A 20034-nucleotide genomic window follows, 5' to 3' on the forward strand; every position below is an offset into this window, starting at 1 on the left:
GCTAACTGAGCACTTTGCAGTAATGTGTTCAGGATGTAGTAAGTGCAATGTCACACCTGTGTTTGATTTTGACCAGCGTTAAGTGATTGCTGGGAACTCTGAAGCCTGTAGGCTTATTACAGAATACTGAGCATATATACTGTAAAAATCTTTTTTTTCTTCTCTGTATTCAAATTCAGGTCCAGAATTATTCACCCGCTCTTGGAAATTAAAAATTAAATTAAAATGATAACATTTTACATGCTGTGTGTAAAATTTTTAAATGAAATATAATGGGCTTCAATTTATTGACTAATATTTTTGAAACTATAAAAGTAGCCATTTTTATTCTGGTTTCAAAATAATTAGTGCACACACTCAATTTCCGGTGAAGCTTCCACTAGCACTGGACATCTTCCTGTTCTTTATAAACTTTTGTAGACCAAACTGATCAAACCTTTATGCATGATTTTCAATCTCCTTTACTTGTTCATGCTTACAATTATGCATGAAGACATCAGGCTGTAGCTTTGTAGGGTTCAATTCTTGACAATGAGATAAAGGTCTAAATCTCTGTATATCTGAGACCAGATTGTCGGTTAATGCTTTCTAGTGCCATCAGTCACAAATAAAGCTTCAATAGCACAAAGCACCAATGATGTGCTTCTGTATTTTGCAGTGTGTATGGAGGGTTTTTCACTTTTTTCCAACACACCTTCTGATGGTGAGAATAGCCAGTACGTTATTGTTTGTTCTCATCAGATGGCAATACACAGTTTCAGGAGATTTAATTGATGCTTAGCGAATATCAGTGTGGGTTCCTCTCAAACACTATGGTATGGTGTCATCACATAAGAATTTTTTTTTTAACCACAAGAACTATCACACTGTATCATGTGTGGTCTACATCAGTCAAAATCCATCACTGTCACAGAATCCTGCCCCATCTGTCTCTTCTATTGTCCAATCACATTCTTTTGCTCTCTCCCTTTGTCATGTCTCATCCATTCCACTCTTTTTTTTCTCTCTTTATCTTGTTGATCATTCACTGGTTGTGGACACACAGACATGAACATGCAATCTTTAGTTGTTTGACCAAGCTCTTCAAAGACAATAAGTGAGAGAATTCTTCACTGGAAATAAGCAGGTGGTGAAGATTCAGGTGAGTGACAAAGTTTATAGAAAAAATATTCTAACAAAATTCTGATGTTTTTTTTTTTTTTACATATTTAGAATTTGAAAAAAAATTAATATAGCTAATATCGCTAAATGTTCATACTGTAAATATGTATGCAAATTTCTAGCATTTCTTTTTGAAATAATTGACATTTAATTTTTTTGGGTGCCATGAATTCATGGCTTGGCACAGCTCTCTAATAATACGCACTCATAATTAACACCTTGTGACATTGTTTACATTTAAATGAATTGCAAACTGATTTCCTTTACATTTTATTACATTTCTATTTTTTTGTTGTTTCTTTGAGCACAAGGTTATTGACCAGTTTTTATTTAGAATCCTACTGAAGACTACCACAGTATCCATATGGAAACACAGGCATACATGTTCACACACTCGCTGTGTGGGGGCCGGGATGAGTCTGAGAGCATACATCTGGGACCAGCTTGTATCTTTCTCAGAGGGAGGAACATTGTAAGTTTAAATATATTCACATCTCTCTGTTTACTCTGTAATTAAATGATTTGTGGTGTCAAACCGGTTGTGTGTGTATACATTTGAGAGTCTAAACATTTGTGTGAAAGTACTTGTGTGTGTCTGTCTGTCTGTCTGTGTTCATAAAGCTGTACTATTGGAAGTCACTGTCTATTATCACACCCAGCGCTGGTGTTTATAGCAAACTTCTGCTGTTATATCCCTCTGGCTTCTATTCAGCTACTTTATTTTGCAGGATTTTGCTCTTTTAATATTCATCTGCAGCCAGCAAACATAATTGCCTTTCTACAATTTTCTAAACTATTTTTATATATATCTCTTTCATCTGTGGCTGCAAAAGGGCTCAAAGTCATTTAGAAATTGAGGCTACATGGTTTTCTTTCATTTAGTTTACTGATATTGTTGGGGGTAATATGCAGGATATATTTCTGTTCATTCTCTGTGTGTATGTGTGTGTGTGTGTGTGTGTGTGTGTGTGTGTGTGTGTGTGTGTGTGTGTGTGTGTGTGTGTGTGTGTGTGTGTGTGTGTGTGTGTGTGTGTGTGTGTTTTGACCTGTTTTATGTATAGAAACTCAGCAAATTGAACGATGACTGTGATTTGCTTTACAGGAACGGAAACTTGCAGCTGAAGAGATAGAAGGTACATTTCATTTATTAGAATAACATAGTCATTTATTGTTTATTGTAATCTCTGTCCACTTTATGTGCATTTTATTGGCTGACAGGTGTAAAATCTGATCTGGCTGCCGCAATAAATAGTTAAAGGAAACAGCGTTCATGTTGATGAACATGTGGATGAAGCTCTTGACCTGTATTTGCTGTTGCTACGTGATTGGCTGATTGTTAAATCTTTGTTAATAACACATTATTATTTACTACACATTACACATACACATTACACATAAGTACACTTAAATTTTATTGCTGGAATTCCCAAACTTCAATTAGACTTGTAAATCAATTTCATCAGTTTCTTTTCTCTTCTCAGTACAGATGAAAAATGTCCAAATAATTATTTATGATAATTCCACATAAACTATAGACCTGATGGACAGAGATTAAATTTAAAAAATGCCTAAGTAATTGTGTGTGATTGTATGATTCAGAATTGCAACAGGCCTTTACCGAGTTTGATAAGGATAGGGATGGGCTCATCAGCTGTAAAGATTTGGGCAATCTGATGCGGACTATGGGATACATGCCCACTGAAATGGAGCTGATTGAACTCAGTCAGAACATCAACATGAATCGTAAGAAACAGTCCAGAGTTTCATTTTTATATGCATATTTCCTTTCATATACCTTAACTCTGTTTATCTTATATCAATTAAGGTATACCTGACGTTCTGTTGATTCTAATCTGTATGCTATATATTAGACAATCATTTAGCAATACTTTTGTTTATACACAAATCTCAATCTCTTTCTCTGATGCTAGTTGGGGGACAAGTAGACTTTGAGGATTTTGTGGAACTCATGGCTCCTAAGCTCTTAGCAGAGACAGCTGGAATGATTGGCCTGAAGGAGTTAAAGGAAGCATTCAGAGAGGTGAGGACATTACATCCAGATCTATCCTGAATATTCAGCACTTTCTCATGCTTTAATTTAAAAAACATTTGAGAAAGCATGCTAACACTGTGTCTTTGCCACTTACTATTTTATTGTTTGTGTGTGTGTGTGTGTGTGTGTGTGTGTGTGTGTGTGTGTGTGTGTGTGTGTGTGTGTGTGTGTGTGTGTGTGTGTGTGTGTGTGTGTGTGTGTGTGTGTGTGTGTGTGTGTGTGTGTGTGTGTGTGTGTGCGTGTGTGTGTGTGTAGTTTGACATGGACGGTGATGGTGCCATCACAATCGATGAGCTGGGGCATGCTATGAAGAAGCTGCTTGGGGAAAACTCTAACATTAAAGAGATTGAGGCTGTGGTGAGAGAGGCCGACAATAATGGAGACGGAACAGTGGACTTTGAAGGTAAGAATTTCTCTCTCTCTCTTTCTCTCTCTCACAAACACACGCACATAAACTTGTTTATAGTTCAATTATTAATCATTTAAATGCTTTATGTTGAAAGGAAGTTTGGATGATAGAAATATTTATGTTTAAGAACTCATACAAAAAGAGCAGATGTGACGAGCCAAAGAAACAAATGTTCAAGATTTGTTGTTATAGTCAAAGACACATTGTCAGTGACCATATAGATGCTACAGTCTCCAATCAATTCTGTGTGTGTGTACGTGTGTGTGTTTGTGTGTGTGTGTGTTTTGTGTGGTTTAAAGAGTAGCTACAGTACATGCTTTCTACACTTCACGTTTATACACAAAGACAGAAATCTGCTTCCTCAAATAGAATTTAACATACGATAAAAAATGTCTGTTGTCTAAATGACATGTCATTCTCTCTCCTTTCAGAATTTGTCAGAATGATGTCACGAGATTAAAAATAGAAGAAAGTGAAGAGGATTTAAAGAGGTTAAACAAAACAAAGAAAAACACTACAAACACTAACAACAAACAAGCAGCATTACTCATCTTGTGCCTCATTTATCGAGCTGGATCCGAACGGATTAATTCATAAATCGTTTGTGTGTTTCTGCAAGAAATTATTCAAGAAACGTTATAGTTTACACATAGGAACGTTGACTTATATGAACCTTGAGTCATATACATCAAATCATATACAATTGCATAGATTATGTATGTTTTATATGCATGTATCTTATATGGATTAAACTGTAGAGTTTTAAATAAAGACAAATACAACCAAGCACTCAGTAATTTGTATGTTTATTAAGTCATTCTATAAAACGAGAGGTATTTGGCTTTTGCTTTTCACTCTTTAAAGATTTTAAACATCTCTCTCCCTGCCTGTTTTTCATTCCTCATATTCACACAGATTTATTCCAATGTAATGTCTCCTAATACAGCAGAACATTCTATATTAAGTTAGAGGATTGGTCCCGATTCTGAGCGATTAAGCATCCTCTCCCTTCCACTGAATGAATTACTTCTGTAGTAGATAAACCTAAATTGGTAGCTGACAGCTGTGCACCCTTGAAGTATTTATATGAATTAGGATAAACCTGTAATTTGAACAAATCCTGTTCTGTCTCAAAAAGCATGTAAAGTCACAGGGACAGTAGTTGAGGACAGTGGTGAGACTAAGAATTTGATAGAGATTTACATTATTCAGGACATTAAGCAGACAGGGTGTAGGCAAAAAAATAAAGCATTTAAAAAGCTTTTTTTTTTAAATTATATAGTAATCTAAGTGTGTGAGTGAATGAGAGTGTGTGTGTGCCCTGCGATCGGTTGGCACTCCGTCCAGGGTGTATCCTGCCTTGGTGCCCGAAGACACCTGAGATAGGCACAGGCTCCCCGTGACCCCCGTAGTTCGGATAAGTGGTAGAAAATGAATGAATGAATGAATGAATGAATGAATGAATGAATGAATGAATGAATGAATGAATATAGTAATCTATATAGAGTAAACTTGGACTACATTAAACTATGAATATAAGTTTCCCAGTTTTTTAGCTACACTATATGGCCAAACTGTTTATTTACTCTTGACCATCAAACCCATATGTGGCTCTTGCCACAAAGTTGGAAGAATACAGTTGTATTGGATGTCTTTATTTGCTGTAACCTTACAAATTGTTCACTGGAACAAAGTGGTCCAAATCTGTTCCAGCATGACAATAGTGCAGAGCACAAAGCAAGCTCCATAAAGACAGAATTTGCCAAAGATGGAAGATACGTAGAAGAACTCAAGTGGACTACACAGAGCCCTGACCTCAATTCCACTAAACATCTGGAACTAGAACACAGACTGCACAATTGACCTCCTGACAGCCACACGCCAAAATCTGGAAAGCCTTCCCAGGAGAGAGAAGCTTCTTATAACAGCAAAGGGACTATATCTGGTATGGTATGTTCAAAAAGCATATAGGAGTGTAATCATATGTACTTATGCATGTCCTTTAGCTAGCTAGATCAAGTAACCCTACTAGATCAGACTGTTTAAATGCTTTCTGCTTAAAAATGCAGCTTACAGCCTCTCCAAAGTCGAGTAACTGTGCATCCTTGACCCTTACAACTTTACACAAAATAAATCAAGACTGAATGCAAACAGTACAACCATCTATAACAAGCTGGAGCAAGAATGTCATTTCTTTGCTAAGTCAAAGTGACACAGTGTAACTAGCAATGTATGAGTGTCTGTTAACTTGTGTACTAAAGTGTGTAGTTAGTGCTCTCCTCCAAGAGCATTCAGCTTTCCCTTTGTAGCACTGAATAAGCAAAAGTTTCAAAAAGATGCCATGGATGTCTTAAAGGAAACAAATTTTAGCTGTCACGCTCCCAGACTGGGGTGATAAATGATACTCACTCTAAAAATTGTGCAATGAGGAAATGTCAAGCCACATTTGGGTGTATTGCTTTACTAAACTCATATGTCTGTACTTTTGAGAGTTACAAACAGCTGGAACCAAATTCCTTGTGTGTTAACATACTGATTCTGATTCTGATTCTGAAACACTATCCCAAACTTAAGAATTAAGAGAAATCTCAATTCAAGTTCAAATGTCTTTTGTAATGCTGTTACTTTGTTGCTTGTCTTTGAAATTCACAGCTCCATGTCACCCAAATACATAGATAATTAATGATCGTCCCTTTGTTTGTGAGTGATAATGAAGTGTCAGCTAGCTGGGAGTTAATGAGTATAACTAATTTCGGGACAGAAACCTAATGAACGTTGGAGAAAAGTGTGCTAATCTAAATACAGTTGCTTAAATTAAAATGGTCCAGCATCGGAATTATACCTAGACTTCTTAGTATTAATCACATATATCTGTGTCCTTTCTCCTACCAGCTCCAGCTGCATCAGTGAGTCGAGTAAGTAGTTAAGATGCTTTGTTAATGATCACATCTGTCACTGCATTTGAGGTCACTTTCACTCATATACACAGATTATCCAGTTTATCAGTGACATTTTACACTCATTATGATGCACATGGCGTGGGGGCACGGTGGCTTAGTGGGTAGCACGTTCGCCTCACACCGCCAGGGTCGGGGTTCGATTCCCGCATCCGCCTTGTGTGTGCGGAGTTTGCATGTTCTCCCCGTGCCTCGGGGGTTTCCTCCGGGTACTCCGGTTTCCTCCCCTGGTCCAAAGACATGCATGGTAGGTTGATTGGCATCTCTGGAAAAATTGTCCGTAGTGTGTGATTGTGTGAGTGAATGAGAGAGTGTGTGCCCTGCGATGGGTTGGCACTCCGTCCAGGGTGTATCCTGCCTTGATGCCCGATGACGCCTGAGATAGGCACAGGCTCCCCGTGACCCGAGAAGTTTGGATAAAGCGGTAGAAAATGAATGAATGAATGATGCACATGGCATAGGTGAATGGATCAGAGTGGATTAACTGACTTACATGAACATATGTACAGGCCACATGCATACATCATGGACATGCATTTAGGCCTAATGCTGGAGAATTGGGTCACCACCAATTATACGGTCGGATCCAGAATTACTAGCACCCTTGAAAATGTGTGAAAATTTATGTATGTAACAATAATACATAACATCAACTGGTTGTATTTTAAACAGGATCATATAGAGATTGTGTAAATAAAATTTACAGAATGCTACTGTAATGGGTAATGCTTATTACACACCTTCCTGCAAATGCTGCAATACTGCACGAACAACTACACATACGTCAACGTGCCAAATCCCAGTAAGAATAACAAAATGATCCCAATAGACAGCATAATCATACAAAAATAATTCTGACACTAATTTAAAATGTATTAAAATCACAGGAAACTAATGCAAATAAAGTTTGGCATACAATAAACAAAGATTTTTGTTCTTTTTCTGCAAGAAAGCCAAAAAATAAACATGCATACAGGAAAGAATAATTTATAAATCAGTTTGCATAATTATATTGCAGCTGGAGGTCTGGCGATTTAATAAAACCGAAATAAAACAAGAGTAAAAATACAAACAACATTAAAACCCAAAGAAATGAATCACACAGAAACAAGCACATCATGAATATAATGCACCATGATGCATGACTTCCTTTCTTTAATCCCCAAAATATAGATATTGATGTATAGGATTCCTTCTTCCAAATACAATATTAATTCCCAGTAATTTAATGTGTGGTTGATTTAATCCACGGTGACTGCATATAAGCAGGATGCATCCTGTATACTGGCAGCTTTGATGACATAACTGTTCCTGGTCACAATTTACATACTGTAGTGTGGGATTTCGATGGTCTACTAAAGGAGGATTTGTAAAAAATGGAAATTTAAATGCTCTTTTTGCCTATGTTCAGTTTCTATAGTATTGTGAATATACAGTATAACACAATCAGTTCAATTTGTCACTTTATAAAATGTGTAATACGTTTCTAATGGTTTTAATCAATGTGTGATATATACACACTGATTTCTGTGACTTTCAGAAACTCTCTGATCTTGTAGGATTTTCCCACACATCAGATCTAGACTTTACACAGAATGATGCAAAAAAAACAAAAACATCATGTGTACAGAGATTCTGCAGGCTGAAGCACCTTGTTGTGTGAGAGATCAGAGCAGAAAGATCAGACATTTCAGAGCTGACAGTTAGACTACAGGAATAAGCACTCTTTACAACCGTAGTGAACAGAAAAGCATCTTATAATATCTTATAACACATCAAACCTTGAGGTGGATGATCTACAACAGCAGAAGATTATAAAAGGTTCCTATAAAAGTTTATATGCAATATATATTTCAATATTAATGTCATTATACCTATGCACAATCTTGTACATATTTTAGTGTCCTCTGTTTAATTCTTCTTTTTTAACTTCATAATTTACATTTCTTCCCGGAATATTATGTTTGAATGTACTTGTTGCTGTCTGAAAGTTGCCGAACTAAATTTTGTTGTATATGTATTGTATAAAATATATTAAGATCTTAGCTCACTTAAGTCACCACGACACATTTATCAAAACAGGTCTCAATCTGATTCTGCAAGGCATTGATGAATTATCTAGTTTTAACTGCATAGATGTTTTTTAAGCGGTAGAAAATGGATGGATGGATGGATGGATTTATAGAAGGAGTCATAAAGTAAGTTCTTAGTTCTTGTTGATATGTAAAATGACCAGATTATTAAACTGAGAAAAAAGTGGCTCATTGGAATGACTGTTTGTAGCTGCTATAACTTAAACATAACTATAACTAACTTGTTTTATAGACGTTCCACAACACTTAACATCTATAAACTGATCTAAAGTATTACATGTCCTTCTTTAAATAATAAAAATTCACTTTGCTTATGTCTGTGGTATAAGATATTAAATGCCCTAGGTACATTCTGTTATAATCAAATCATCTGCAAGGTGATAAACATAACACCATCCCATTTTTGTATAACATGCATGCTTTGTTCCTCACTTAACAGTGGAGAGCTGCAGCTAGGAATAAGAAAATTTCTCTTAATGATATCATTCTAGAAAGTCTGTGTATTGTAATTTAACGTTACATATAGGACTGAATGTAACCTTCAAAGAAACTAATCTGGAGATTAACAGCCCATACTGGACTCTATAAACACACCCTGCAGTACAGACAGCTGGACAACTCAGAGGACACGAGACCCAACAGACACATGCAAGAATATTGGGCTGGATTATAAACATCTGCCACAGACCAGCTCTGTGCATGTCATATGAAACAAGACAAACTTTAATCTTGTTTATTCAGGCAACATAATGAGCACAAATCCCTGTTGAAATTTCCCCAAATCTGTTCCTCAAATCTGGCAAGTGTGTGCATGTGTCTTGAGCTTGTTCTTGTGAAATGAATCATCTACAGATTAAAGCAAATTGTTAAACGTGATTATTTCTAATAATTTCTAATGTCCTATCCTCTGCTTGATTCTGAAATAAACTAAATCTGTTACCATATTTAACAATATCTTGGAAAATGCATCAAAACAGCATCTAGTGACATTTTGCTCACTGCTTTTCCTCTGTATTAGTCTAATAATTAACCTACTAGTTCCAGTAATATGGTGTTTTGAAAGTTGTTCAATTATGCTATAACATACAATAAAAAGCCCTGATCACATCAAACATCAAAAAGTGTGATCTCTGTAACTGTGGCTTGTTGGTGCCAGATGGGCTGCTTCAAGCATTTAAAAAAAACTGCTGATGTAGGATTGTCACACAACAATCTTACACATCATAATGAATGATCAGACTTATCGGACATGACAGGAAGTTAAAGTACCTCTCATGATCACTCTTTATAACCGTGGTGAGCAGAAAAGTATTACAGAAGACACAAAATATAAAACCTTGAAGTAGATGTGTAACATTAAGCCAAGAACAGGAATCTGAAATTATCCTGGATATAGACTCACCTAAACTGGACAAGTGAAGACTGGGAAAAAAAAAGACCTGATAATTTCCTTTTCTAATCTTGAACTGAAATGCTTTTCAGCTCACCAATGATGAGGGTTTTTTTTTTTAGTTACTATAGACTGTCTGGCCATGTAACACTGTCTTCTCCTATCAGCAAGATGTTTCCACTCAACTGTTTTTTTTTTGTTTTTCACACCATTGTGTGTAAACTCTAGACAATGCTGCATGTGAAAATCCCAGTTCAGCAGTTTGTGATCCTCAGTGCTCAGTATTCAATACTCAGCCCACCTTAACCAGCCCATCTTGCACAAACAACCATGCCATGATCAAAGTCACAGAGATCATATTATTGCTTTATACTGATGTTTAATGAGAACTTGACCTGAAGCCTTTTTTTTTTGCACAATTCTCTGTCAAAGCCCAGGAACATCAATATGCGACATTAACTGTACCTCTTGACCGTTTTTGTATGATTTTTCTGCAAATGTTCTCTTACCACATGATTATAGGTGACACATTAAAGGTGACACAGTTGTTGAGGATGAGGGAAAATCTCACAAAGGTGTTTTTCTTTTCTTTTTTTCTGGGCACTGGGAAATCACAAAGTACGATTTACATCATTTCCATGGTCATCAAAGCATTCTACAAAACCACGATTTTTCCTTTAATTTGTCACCTTTTTTTGTACATTTCAAAATAAAACCAGAGAGATGTCCAAAGACAGAGAGCAGATAAATGACAGTCAATGACGTTGGTTTTTATTTTGTTGTTACATTATTGTAAATCAGTTCCAAAAGATAGGATTTGCCTCAGCCAAGAGGTGAGGCTCGGCATGCCACATGTCAGTCAAAAGTGGGAAAGCTTCTTGAGGTTAAAAAGAGTCTCATCTACAAACAGCTCCTCTCACCCAGCAACGAGGACACTCTGAATCAAGCCTTCAGTGCAGAGAGGAATCCAACAGAAAAAAGGAGAAACCCTTACAGAAGCTCTGTCCATCGTGCTGTGAGTTTCATACGAGGAAAACAAGCATTATGCATACATTTTGTTTCAATGACTTGTGCATGGGTTTATTACACATGCCCTTTTCTTGTAGTGTACATTAATTTCTCATTGAAAATGTCAGACAGACTCAAATTTAATTGTAATAAGAAGTAAATTACTTAGTTGTTTATTCAGGTTTGAAATACAAGTTTAGTGAAGTGCACCCCCCAAACTGTTGTTGTAAAACTTGATTGGCTCTTAGGACCACACCGGCACGCTCAGTACAAAGCTGATGGTTGCAAAATAAGCCAAAAACCGTAGAACAGTTATAATACTTAATTATAAAAAGAAATTCTGACATTAACACATTTAAAGTAAAATCCAAAAGAATTTGGCAGCAAATGATGAGGTCATGTAAGGCAAACCGCACCGGCACAAATGCACACGCACATTTTACAAACACGTGCACATGCGCACGCGCGCACACACTCTCTCACACAAGGTAACGGACACTTCCTGGGTAAAAGATGACAGTTTCCTGTTCAAAAGGGCTTAGTGAAGTGGCAGATTGTGATCGGCCATGTGAGGACTGAAGGAGGTAAAATTAAAAGTAGCCCTGGGTTTCTATCCATTCCTTGCTTGTTCTTACTCTAGTCATCTCCTGCTTTCATTCCTCTCACCGATCCCTGGTTACGCATCTGTAAAGAAGACATACACATTGTATATAGATCAGCTATATATTCATACACAATTTTTGGACAATTTAGGCCAGTGATTGGACTTGTGTTATAACCCAAGGGATTTGTATACACCAATAAGTGTGCCAGGTTTAGGCTCACTAAGCTGCCTTAAAGAGTTTTAGGGTGAATATTAGGGTGAGTTTTAAGGCAATTTCAGAGAAGAGTTCAAAGGTTTGACTCCAGATGAAGGAGCATAATTGTATCTTGCTATTGTTAATGCCAGGAGGTTTACTCTTGATATATATCAAATCATTCTTAGGATGCTTTACAAACTGCATACACAAATGGAATTTCCTCTGTTTGTAGGAGAATAAAAAGGGACATGGTGCCATGTTTTACCTGGTCCAGTTCCCTCTGTGTCTCTTCCTCCATCCTTCGGATGTCATCCATGGTCAAGTCCACCCAGCGGTCCAGCCAGCAGAACAGCTGCCGGTGAAAATTAGTAAAGAGCCTCTTTTCCTGCTGCTCGAAGACAAAGAGCAAGGTAGAGCAAAATCAGGGTAGATTTTATGTATGTATGTTTTTACATTGTGCTTCTCATACACTTTTGCAATCAAAAGTCCAAACTGAAAGATGGATAACGTAACCTATTACCTTGTGAATGAAGTTCTCCACACGGCCCTGCAGACCCCACCAGCGAAAATGTACAGTCACCAACTTATATGCAGTCATATAGGGACAGTTACTGTTATGAAGCTCTTTCTGCAGAAAAACAATTTAAAGCAGAAAAGCATTTACTTTGGAAAAGTTGTACGTGTTGACGTAGGGGTGTGCGTGTGTGTGTCTGTGTGTGTGTCTGTGTGTGTGTCTGTGTGTGTGTCTGTGTGTGTGTTTACCTTCCAGCCTGGTCCCAGTGGTCCCCTACCAGTCTTCTCAGAGTGAAAGAGAGCAGGATCCTCATCTGGCTTGTAATCCTGAAAAATACATTTAAATGAACCAATAAATAAATTTTTTCATGTATAATTATGGAGCTTGGATGGTTTTCCCTTGCGATGAGAACAGAGAAAGGCGGTAGACTTTTATTTTAACATCACATAGTCCAGAACAGAATTGTATGGCTTAGAAATGTGCCATCTGTTTAAATGTATTATCCAGATAACCCTTAGCTTTAATGACTGGATATCAGATAATAATTAGGAGAAGGGAAAAGCTATTTTTGACTTCCTTTGGCATAACGAGTATAATTATAAAAAGAAATTGAATACTGATTTCTCAGACAGTTCAACATGTACTCTAAAACCTGTATACCTCCTTCATATAGTTACTAAACCAAATCAAGAACTACATCCCGATATAACCCCCGTGTCTGTTTCCATTCTATTAACATTCAAGGACGTAATTCTCAGGAGAATGTGATTAATTCACTAGTGATTACAAATCGTTTACCTACTGAATTAGTAAAGTACTATTTAAAATTTGCCAAAGGATCTTGGCATGTGGCTTGTTTTACATTACAATATGTGACGAGCTGTCACTTGTCCAGCTCATAGGACAAACTACTTGGCAAGAGTAAGAGTGAGCTTTTTGGCCTGCAGTAAAGTTGGCAACAGACCCAAGTGAAGCCACATGTAAAAGCATGCTTTGGGTGAACGATTTGATTTCTAAATATCTGGTAATGTGAATCTTACATGACTGCAACTTTGGACATGAATTAGACAGGCAATACCATTAAAAACAGTATTGTGTTCAACAGCATTCATTTTACCTTGATGACATATTGTTAAACTGTTTTGAAAATAGAAAGCTTTCAGTGTTAAAACAAAACACATACAGATTCAGCCGGACTTGCTTGCTGTGATTATCTTAAATTTCAGTGGCAAAAAAATGTAGGTGATTTGCTTGGAATTTATGTGGGTTAATGAATTAAAAGGGAAACATTTCACTGTGGTATGATATTGAATTGAATATGAATGATTAAATTGTGATATTGCTTCCTAAAGCAATGTTAAAAGGACATTTGAAGGGAGAAACTTTGGCAGGGTCACTGCATTAATCCTGAAGCCTTCTGTGCAATGGAAAATGGTGGAAAATCTGTTTTTGGTCATTTAGTGTTCTTTTTTCGATCGTTATTGAGTAGCAAATCATTTGACAAATCAGTGATTATTGTCTAATCAGTAGACTGCACTACATCTGGTTTCACTCATAAAGCCATGCTCAGCACCCTTAATAAACAAATTCTGCACAGGAAGTTAGTTAAAGGTCCTCTGGAAACTGAAATAAAGACGAAACCTGCGATTACTTATTTGTACCCGCTGACTGGCAAAAAAAAAGCTTTCATAGCTCAGATTTCCTGATCTGACTTACCGCATCGTCCACCTGAGAGCGATCGGCAATATCAATGGGCACTACTTCAGTCTCCTCCCACTCTTCAGAGGGAAGGCCATGAGGCTACAGAGGAAACCGAGAGAGGAGGATCAGTAACATTTTATTCCCACTATACAGTGGGAATTTCTCATGTGTTTTAAGAACTTTATCTGTAATCAGCAATACACATTCACTGAATCTTAAGCTTACATTATCAGTTGTTCCCAAATCGGGTTTGTGCCAGGTCTCGATCTTAATGAAAAAGTCGTCTTTCATGTACTCGTTCTGGGAAAAGAAGAAAAAAGAAGACGACAAAAAAAAAAAAAAAAAAGACACTCATTTTCTTAAACTGTAACAAAAGATCTTTATACGACAAAATATTCATACAGTAATGTTGCAATACAAAAAACAAACAGGAATATAAAAAACGACTCACTGTTACAACTGCATCAGTGTAAGCCAGCAGATGAGACAAGAAGGAATAAAAGGAGAAATAGGATTAATTGCTAACGAGCTATCATGATATTTTTAACAAGACGCATGGTTTGTAAAATACTGACTGGTGCGACAGTAAGGATAGGCGTTCCAGGCTTTCTCGTGAAACACCAGCGCTCCTTCTGGGGCAACCATCTGAATGAAGGTGGGCACCTTGCTGCAAAACAAAGAAAGAACCGTTTACACCTTCAGGTCAATTTTTAGGGAAAAAATCATTTTAAATTTGAGTCTGTGTACCCGGTATTGTGCACTTTCCACCTAAACCTGTAGAAAACATTTTATGCTTTCCTGATGTATGATTTAATCTTATACAATTGCTGCCCTAAATCACTCAAGTACAGTAAAAAGAGCTAAAGTCTAAAGTCTCTTCTCTGTTTCCTGCAATGTAAATAATCCCATGGTGTCTCAATAGGAGAAAAAAAAAATAATGTCATTATGTTGAGGGCAAGTCAATATCCATATTGATGGCTAAAGTTAGCAATACTTGCAGCCGGGACAAAGTTTTCAGTTATCTCATAGATATAACTACAAGGCAGGACAGTGAAGCTATGATGATCTGCTTTTTTATGTAGATAAGTGTGTAAGCGTGCTAGGGCAATGGATTATCAAAATAAAGAAATAATATTTTTGGAATGAAGCACAGAAATGCAGTCATTCTTTATTCGGTCTGAAAAAAGCAACTTTTATTTATACAGTGTATAGAAAGAAAGAAAGACAGAAAGAAAGACAGAAAGAAAGAATAGTAAGAATAGAAAGAATAGAAAGAAAGAAAGAACCCAGACCCTGTAGCATACACAAGTTTCCATATTCCTTGCAGAATCTGCAAAATGTATAATTTATATCTTGTTTTTATTTGGTACTCTTTCAGATAACATATTTACTTTTAGTGCAAAAGACAAAATAATAACTGAATTCACACAAATAAACCAGTTCCAAAGTTTACATACGCTTGATTCTGCCCACTGTTCTTCAGAAAAATCCTCCAGGTCCTGCAATTTTTTTGCTTTCATCTCCAATAAAATGACTTTTTTTTCCCCAACAACGGCTATATGATGTTGCACTCCATCTTTTCACACTAAAAAAGTCAACGAAGCAAGCAACAAGTTAATATATAGTCAGGGGATGTCTTTTGAACAGAAAGGTTGTAAATTGTTATTATTTTTTTCTAGTTGTTCTCGATCTAATACTGCCCTTCAGAAGTAACATAAGATATTTACGTTTCCCAGAAGGCAAAATAATAGTTTGCACCAATCATCTGGTTCAAAAATTTACACCCCACTGGCCCTTAACCTGAATTGTTGCCTTCTTGAGCATCAGTGAATGATTTCACAGTTCGTAATAGTTGTGTACGAGTTCCCCAATCATCCTCAGTGTAAAAAGATGGATTTTGAAATCATATAGCCTCTGTTGGAAAGGAGTCAAATATGCAAAAGAATGAAGATGCTGAAAAACAAAGAAACGTGCAGGACTGAAGAACACTAGGCAGTTTACATGCTCGGGACACACAAGTGATTCATGAACAATACTCAACACAAAAACAGTTCCCTTCCCTCCTAACAGCACATATTATGAAGAATAAAGCGCATGTAAACTTTTGATTATTTTGTCCTATGATCTATATGTGAACATCATGTGAAATAACTAACTCATAGCGGTGCTTAAATAAAAAAAAAAGCAAATATAAAAGATCTTTTTTTTTTAAATGATAAACATTTTACAGATTCTATAAGGCATATGTAAACATTATCGTGAGAAATTATTTTCCTGAACTCAGATTAAGCCTCCTCTACTACTACAACAGTTTCCAGATTTCGGCAGGAATACTGAAGAAAGATGTATGTACCTGTGTATGTGGTAGATTTTGTGGGTGTACTGGCCCTTCTCCCCTTCTTTCTCGTACGGTTCATTTCTGAGGACTTCAATCCCTTCGCCTCCTCCTGTGTTGTTCTTACTGGCCTCTGCAACCGAGTACAGCTGGCCAACCTGGTACTGGTGGGGATTACACAAGCAACTAATGGCAAAGGAATCACACATCTACTTTAAATATGAAGTGCACAAGAATGCACATAAAAGAGGCCTCTCAGGAGCCAAAAGACCAAGGTTTCACAATCTTGACACAATGTAATGAATCATAAACCCATGTTAAATTCATCAAGTTGTTATTGAGAAGATGTGTTGAGACAGAGGTGTTACACAGTACATCAGATACTGGGGGTAAACAATGCAAACATTAGACATCATGGAGCTATCTATCTAGATGAATGCAGTCAAAATGGGCTAAATTGTTGCAGTGATTGTGAATTTTAACTTACCTCTTCTACCGAGCATGGCAACACCACTTGACTAAAATAGAGATGAACAGAAATAAACAGATCACTCGTTAAGACGTCAACTAGCTAATACAATGGACTACTGCTTGTATTCCTACCCGCATTCTGATTAATCCCGCCTCCTGTATCGAGATTGGTTCATATTTTATCCTCGCAGCCAATCCGAAATGTACAAAATGTTTTTGTGTGTTGATTGACTGCGGGTATAAACTATTGTCCAATCTTAGTACTATTTCCCGGAATACGGGTACAGGGGGAAATATTTCCCGGCCAGTCCAACGCCTTGCTCCAGTACCCGGTGTGAAGCCGCTTTTCCGCCCCGTTAGCTGGTTAAGCTAGCTAACGTTATTTATTCCCGTTACTCTAATAGGAGCGCGATGTACATGGGATCGTTTGTAAACCGGACATTGTGTGGTCGCGGTTTGATCTAACGGTTATATATAACGGAAATACATGCTAACGTTGCTTTAGATAGGTTTAGCCAACAGGCTAAATTTCTCACCCTAATGCTAAAGCTAGCACAGGACAAATAATCGCCACCCCTCCACCCCCCTCAATCACCGACTCGCATTCATTCTTATATAACCAGAGACTTGGAATAAAAGAGAAAACAGCGCCTGCTCTTTATCAAAGGTTTATAATGTACGTTTCTCTAAAATGGTGAATCAGTGTTACTCACTATTCTTTGACGAGTACCATGCCGAAGCCGCACAGAACCGTACATCCAACAAGAAGCTCTCGGTCGGCGGAAATTGGACAGTCTCGCGTTGGCTTGTGTCACCAGGAAAGTGGGCTGGGCTTACAGGGTCGGGGGTGTGGGGGGGTGTTGTATATAAAGTACTGGTGCTGCATTAGTCAGTACAGTGATATACCCAGGTCTTAATAACTAACAATTACAAAATGAAATACACCAGCCTTCATCTACCCAGATCATCCATAACAACATCACAAACAGCATCTGTGTGTCTGGTGCTACAATGAGGAGCTTGCTGTGATTTTTAAACTATGTGCCTTAGCTAGAAGGGATTTTGAGTTTCAATCTGCGACATAAGATAAATACAGAAGTTTGTGGACACCTGACTGTGTGGGAGAATCATAAAGTTCTGCCACGAAATTGGATACACACAATTGCATAGAGTGTATTTGTATTTATAGCCTTACATGTAGGCTATTGTATACTTGGCACTATTTCTTTGGATTTAAGTGGTTTGTTGTAAGTGAGTTTCATCTTAGGATGTGGGTTGGTATGTTATGGTGGTTTCTTTCCAGTGATGGATGGGGTCGAACAAATGGGATACAGTCTGCAATTTTATGCTTAGATATAGCATGTTAGTGCAAGTAAAACAGAAAACATTATGGTGCACAAATACACCCTTAATTAGAGCTGACTATTTTACAATGTCTTGCATGTGCTGGGATAACAGACATTTGGAAACCTATGGGTAATATTTCCTATAGGTGTTTTATTTAAGAATGTAGTCTATTTAAATTGAATCCTGGTGAATTTTCACAGCAATTTATTATTTAAGCAGGTAAGACAGATGCACTTAGGTGCAGACTGAGTGAGGTGGTCTGTCTGAGTCAAATCAAGTGCAGATCATCATCAAATACAGAGAGAAAGGGATTCAAATCTAGATTATTCCAGCTTCAGAAAGCGAAACAAACATACCATGCATTCTGGTGTAGACAAGGTGCAGACTGTGTCCAAGAAACCAAGCTGTAGCACTGCAGAAATGCTCAGTTTGCTTGAACTTTGTACTGACAAACAAAAACTGTTCAATTAAAATTAATTTAATCTAATTCATATTAAAGTTGAACTAGATATTTCTGTCATTATCTAGCAATTTATTGAGCTCCAGTTACCTGTTTGCTGTGCTCATAATATAATAATGATGTTTATGTACACACACACACACACACACACATGAATATTATATATATATATATATATATATATATATATATATATATATATATATATATATACACACACACACATATATACACATATATGTATATATATGTGTGTGTGTGTATATGTATATATATATATATATATATATATCTGTGTGTGTGTGTGTGTGTGTGTGTGTGTGTGTGTGTGTGTGTGTATACACACATATATATACGTATATATATATACATATATATATATACATATATGTGTGTATGTGTATATATATATATATATATATATATATATATATATATATATATATATATATATATATATATATATATATATATATAACAGGACATCAATATTATATTATGATACATACAGTGTCAAAACAATACAAGCCATAAAGCAAACAAACCAAAATTATTACTCTGGCCGGCGGTTTATTTGACTATAATTTCAATAATCAGATATAATAGTAAATACGTAACGTATTGACGTGACAACCCGGAAGCAAACTCACTGAGGAATATGGACGTGACGTAAAAATCTGTCTACCGCTGTTTTTAAAATACACGGAGTGTATATTTTGGCCGAATATATTTATTTAGCAGTTTTTGTTACTACAGAGTTCATACAATGCTGCACTTCTGTAAGCTGTCTCCATTTTATTACAAAGGCGTAGGCGAGCGTTTCTGGAGCGCGCGCGGTCGCTCTCGTGCACAGTGTGCGTCTTGCTCCGTTAACAAGCCGCTAGTGCTGGATGCAGGAGTTCTCGGACGCACGGTAAAGACATGGTGAACCAAGCGATGCGACACATTTCTGGACCTTCACTGAGATGAGGGCGAACGTGTGAGGATCCTGAGACATCTAAAGATGTTCCAGCTCCAGCTGGACTCTGCTATACTAAAGAGGATATGCTAACTCCATGTGGTCTTTGAGGACAACAACCTCCTCATCAATACAACATCTATCAGACTGTATATTTATAATCACACCCTCGAGTCCAGTGTCACCCACATGAGGATGAGGTTCCCCTTTGAGTCTGGTTCCCTTCAAGGTTTCTTCCTTCGCCTAAGTCACCTCAGACTTGCTCACTGGTGATAAACACAAACACATTTAATATTTTTATCTCTAATAATAATCTTGATTTTTTTGTGTTATATTAACCTTTTGTTCTATGTTTATGTTCTGTAAAGCTACTCTGA

The 20034-nt window shown here is 36.9% G+C and overlaps 2 protein-coding genes across 2 annotated transcripts; one reads left to right on the forward strand and one right to left on the reverse strand.

The window, feature by feature from the left end:
* Nucleotides 1-1027: 1027 nt before the first annotated feature.
* On the forward strand, nt 1028-4273 carry cabp5b (calcium binding protein 5b). Its single transcript, XM_027139157.2, has 7 exons — nt 1028-1141; nt 1496-1633; nt 2264-2294; nt 2761-2904; nt 3093-3202; nt 3470-3617; nt 4055-4273. Exons 2-7 carry the CDS (start codon nt 1526-1528, stop codon nt 4081-4083), a joined length of 570 nt encoding a protein of 189 aa, XP_026994958.1. The 5' UTR covers nt 1028-1141; nt 1496-1525; the 3' UTR covers nt 4084-4273.
* Nucleotides 4274-10812: 6539 nt separating this feature from the next.
* pitpnbl (phosphatidylinositol transfer protein, beta, like) lies at nt 10813-17735 on the reverse strand. The gene is made up of 11 exons (XM_027139177.2): nt 17606-17735; nt 16909-16939; nt 16440-16585; nt 14662-14753; nt 14538-14545; nt 14312-14386; nt 14102-14185; nt 12634-12711; nt 12392-12499; nt 12137-12259; nt 10813-11755 (listed from the first exon to the last, which is right to left on the reverse strand). The coding sequence occupies exons 1-11, from the start codon at nt 17623-17625 to the stop codon at nt 11708-11710; spliced, it is 813 nt and encodes a 270-aa protein (XP_026994978.1). The 5' UTR covers nt 17626-17735; the 3' UTR covers nt 10813-11707.
* Between the last annotated feature and the right edge of the window lie 2299 nt (nt 17736-20034).

This window comes from Tachysurus fulvidraco, chromosome 15 (genome assembly GCF_022655615.1).
Source record: "Tachysurus fulvidraco isolate hzauxx_2018 chromosome 15, HZAU_PFXX_2.0, whole genome shotgun sequence".
Lineage (NCBI taxonomy): Eukaryota > Metazoa > Chordata > Actinopteri > Siluriformes > Bagridae > Tachysurus > Tachysurus fulvidraco.

Bases quoted from the DNA above. Each gene is read 5' to 3' on its own strand.
- cabp5b (XM_027139157.2), top strand. From the start codon at position 1,526: ATGGAAACACAGGCATACATGTTCACACACTCGCTGTGTGGGGGCCGG. The intron at 2,905-3,092 runs GTAAGAAACAGT...CTCTGATGCTAG, and splicing joins TCAGAACATCAACATGAATC to TTGGGGGACAAGTAGACTTT. The intron at 3,203-3,469 runs GTGAGGACATTA...GTGTGTGTGTAG, and splicing joins TAAAGGAAGCATTCAGAGAG to TTTGACATGGACGGTGATGG.
- pitpnbl (XM_027139177.2), bottom strand. From the start codon at position 17,625: ATGGTACTCGTCAAAGAATA. The intron at 16,586-16,908 runs GTAAGTTAAAAT...AATCCCCACCAG, and splicing joins TGCCATGCTCGGTAGAAGAG to TACCAGGTTGGCCAGCTGTA. The intron at 12,712-14,101 runs GTAAGTCAGATC...TGTATTTTTCAG, and splicing joins GCTCTCAGGTGGACGATGCG to GATTACAAGCCAGATGAGGA.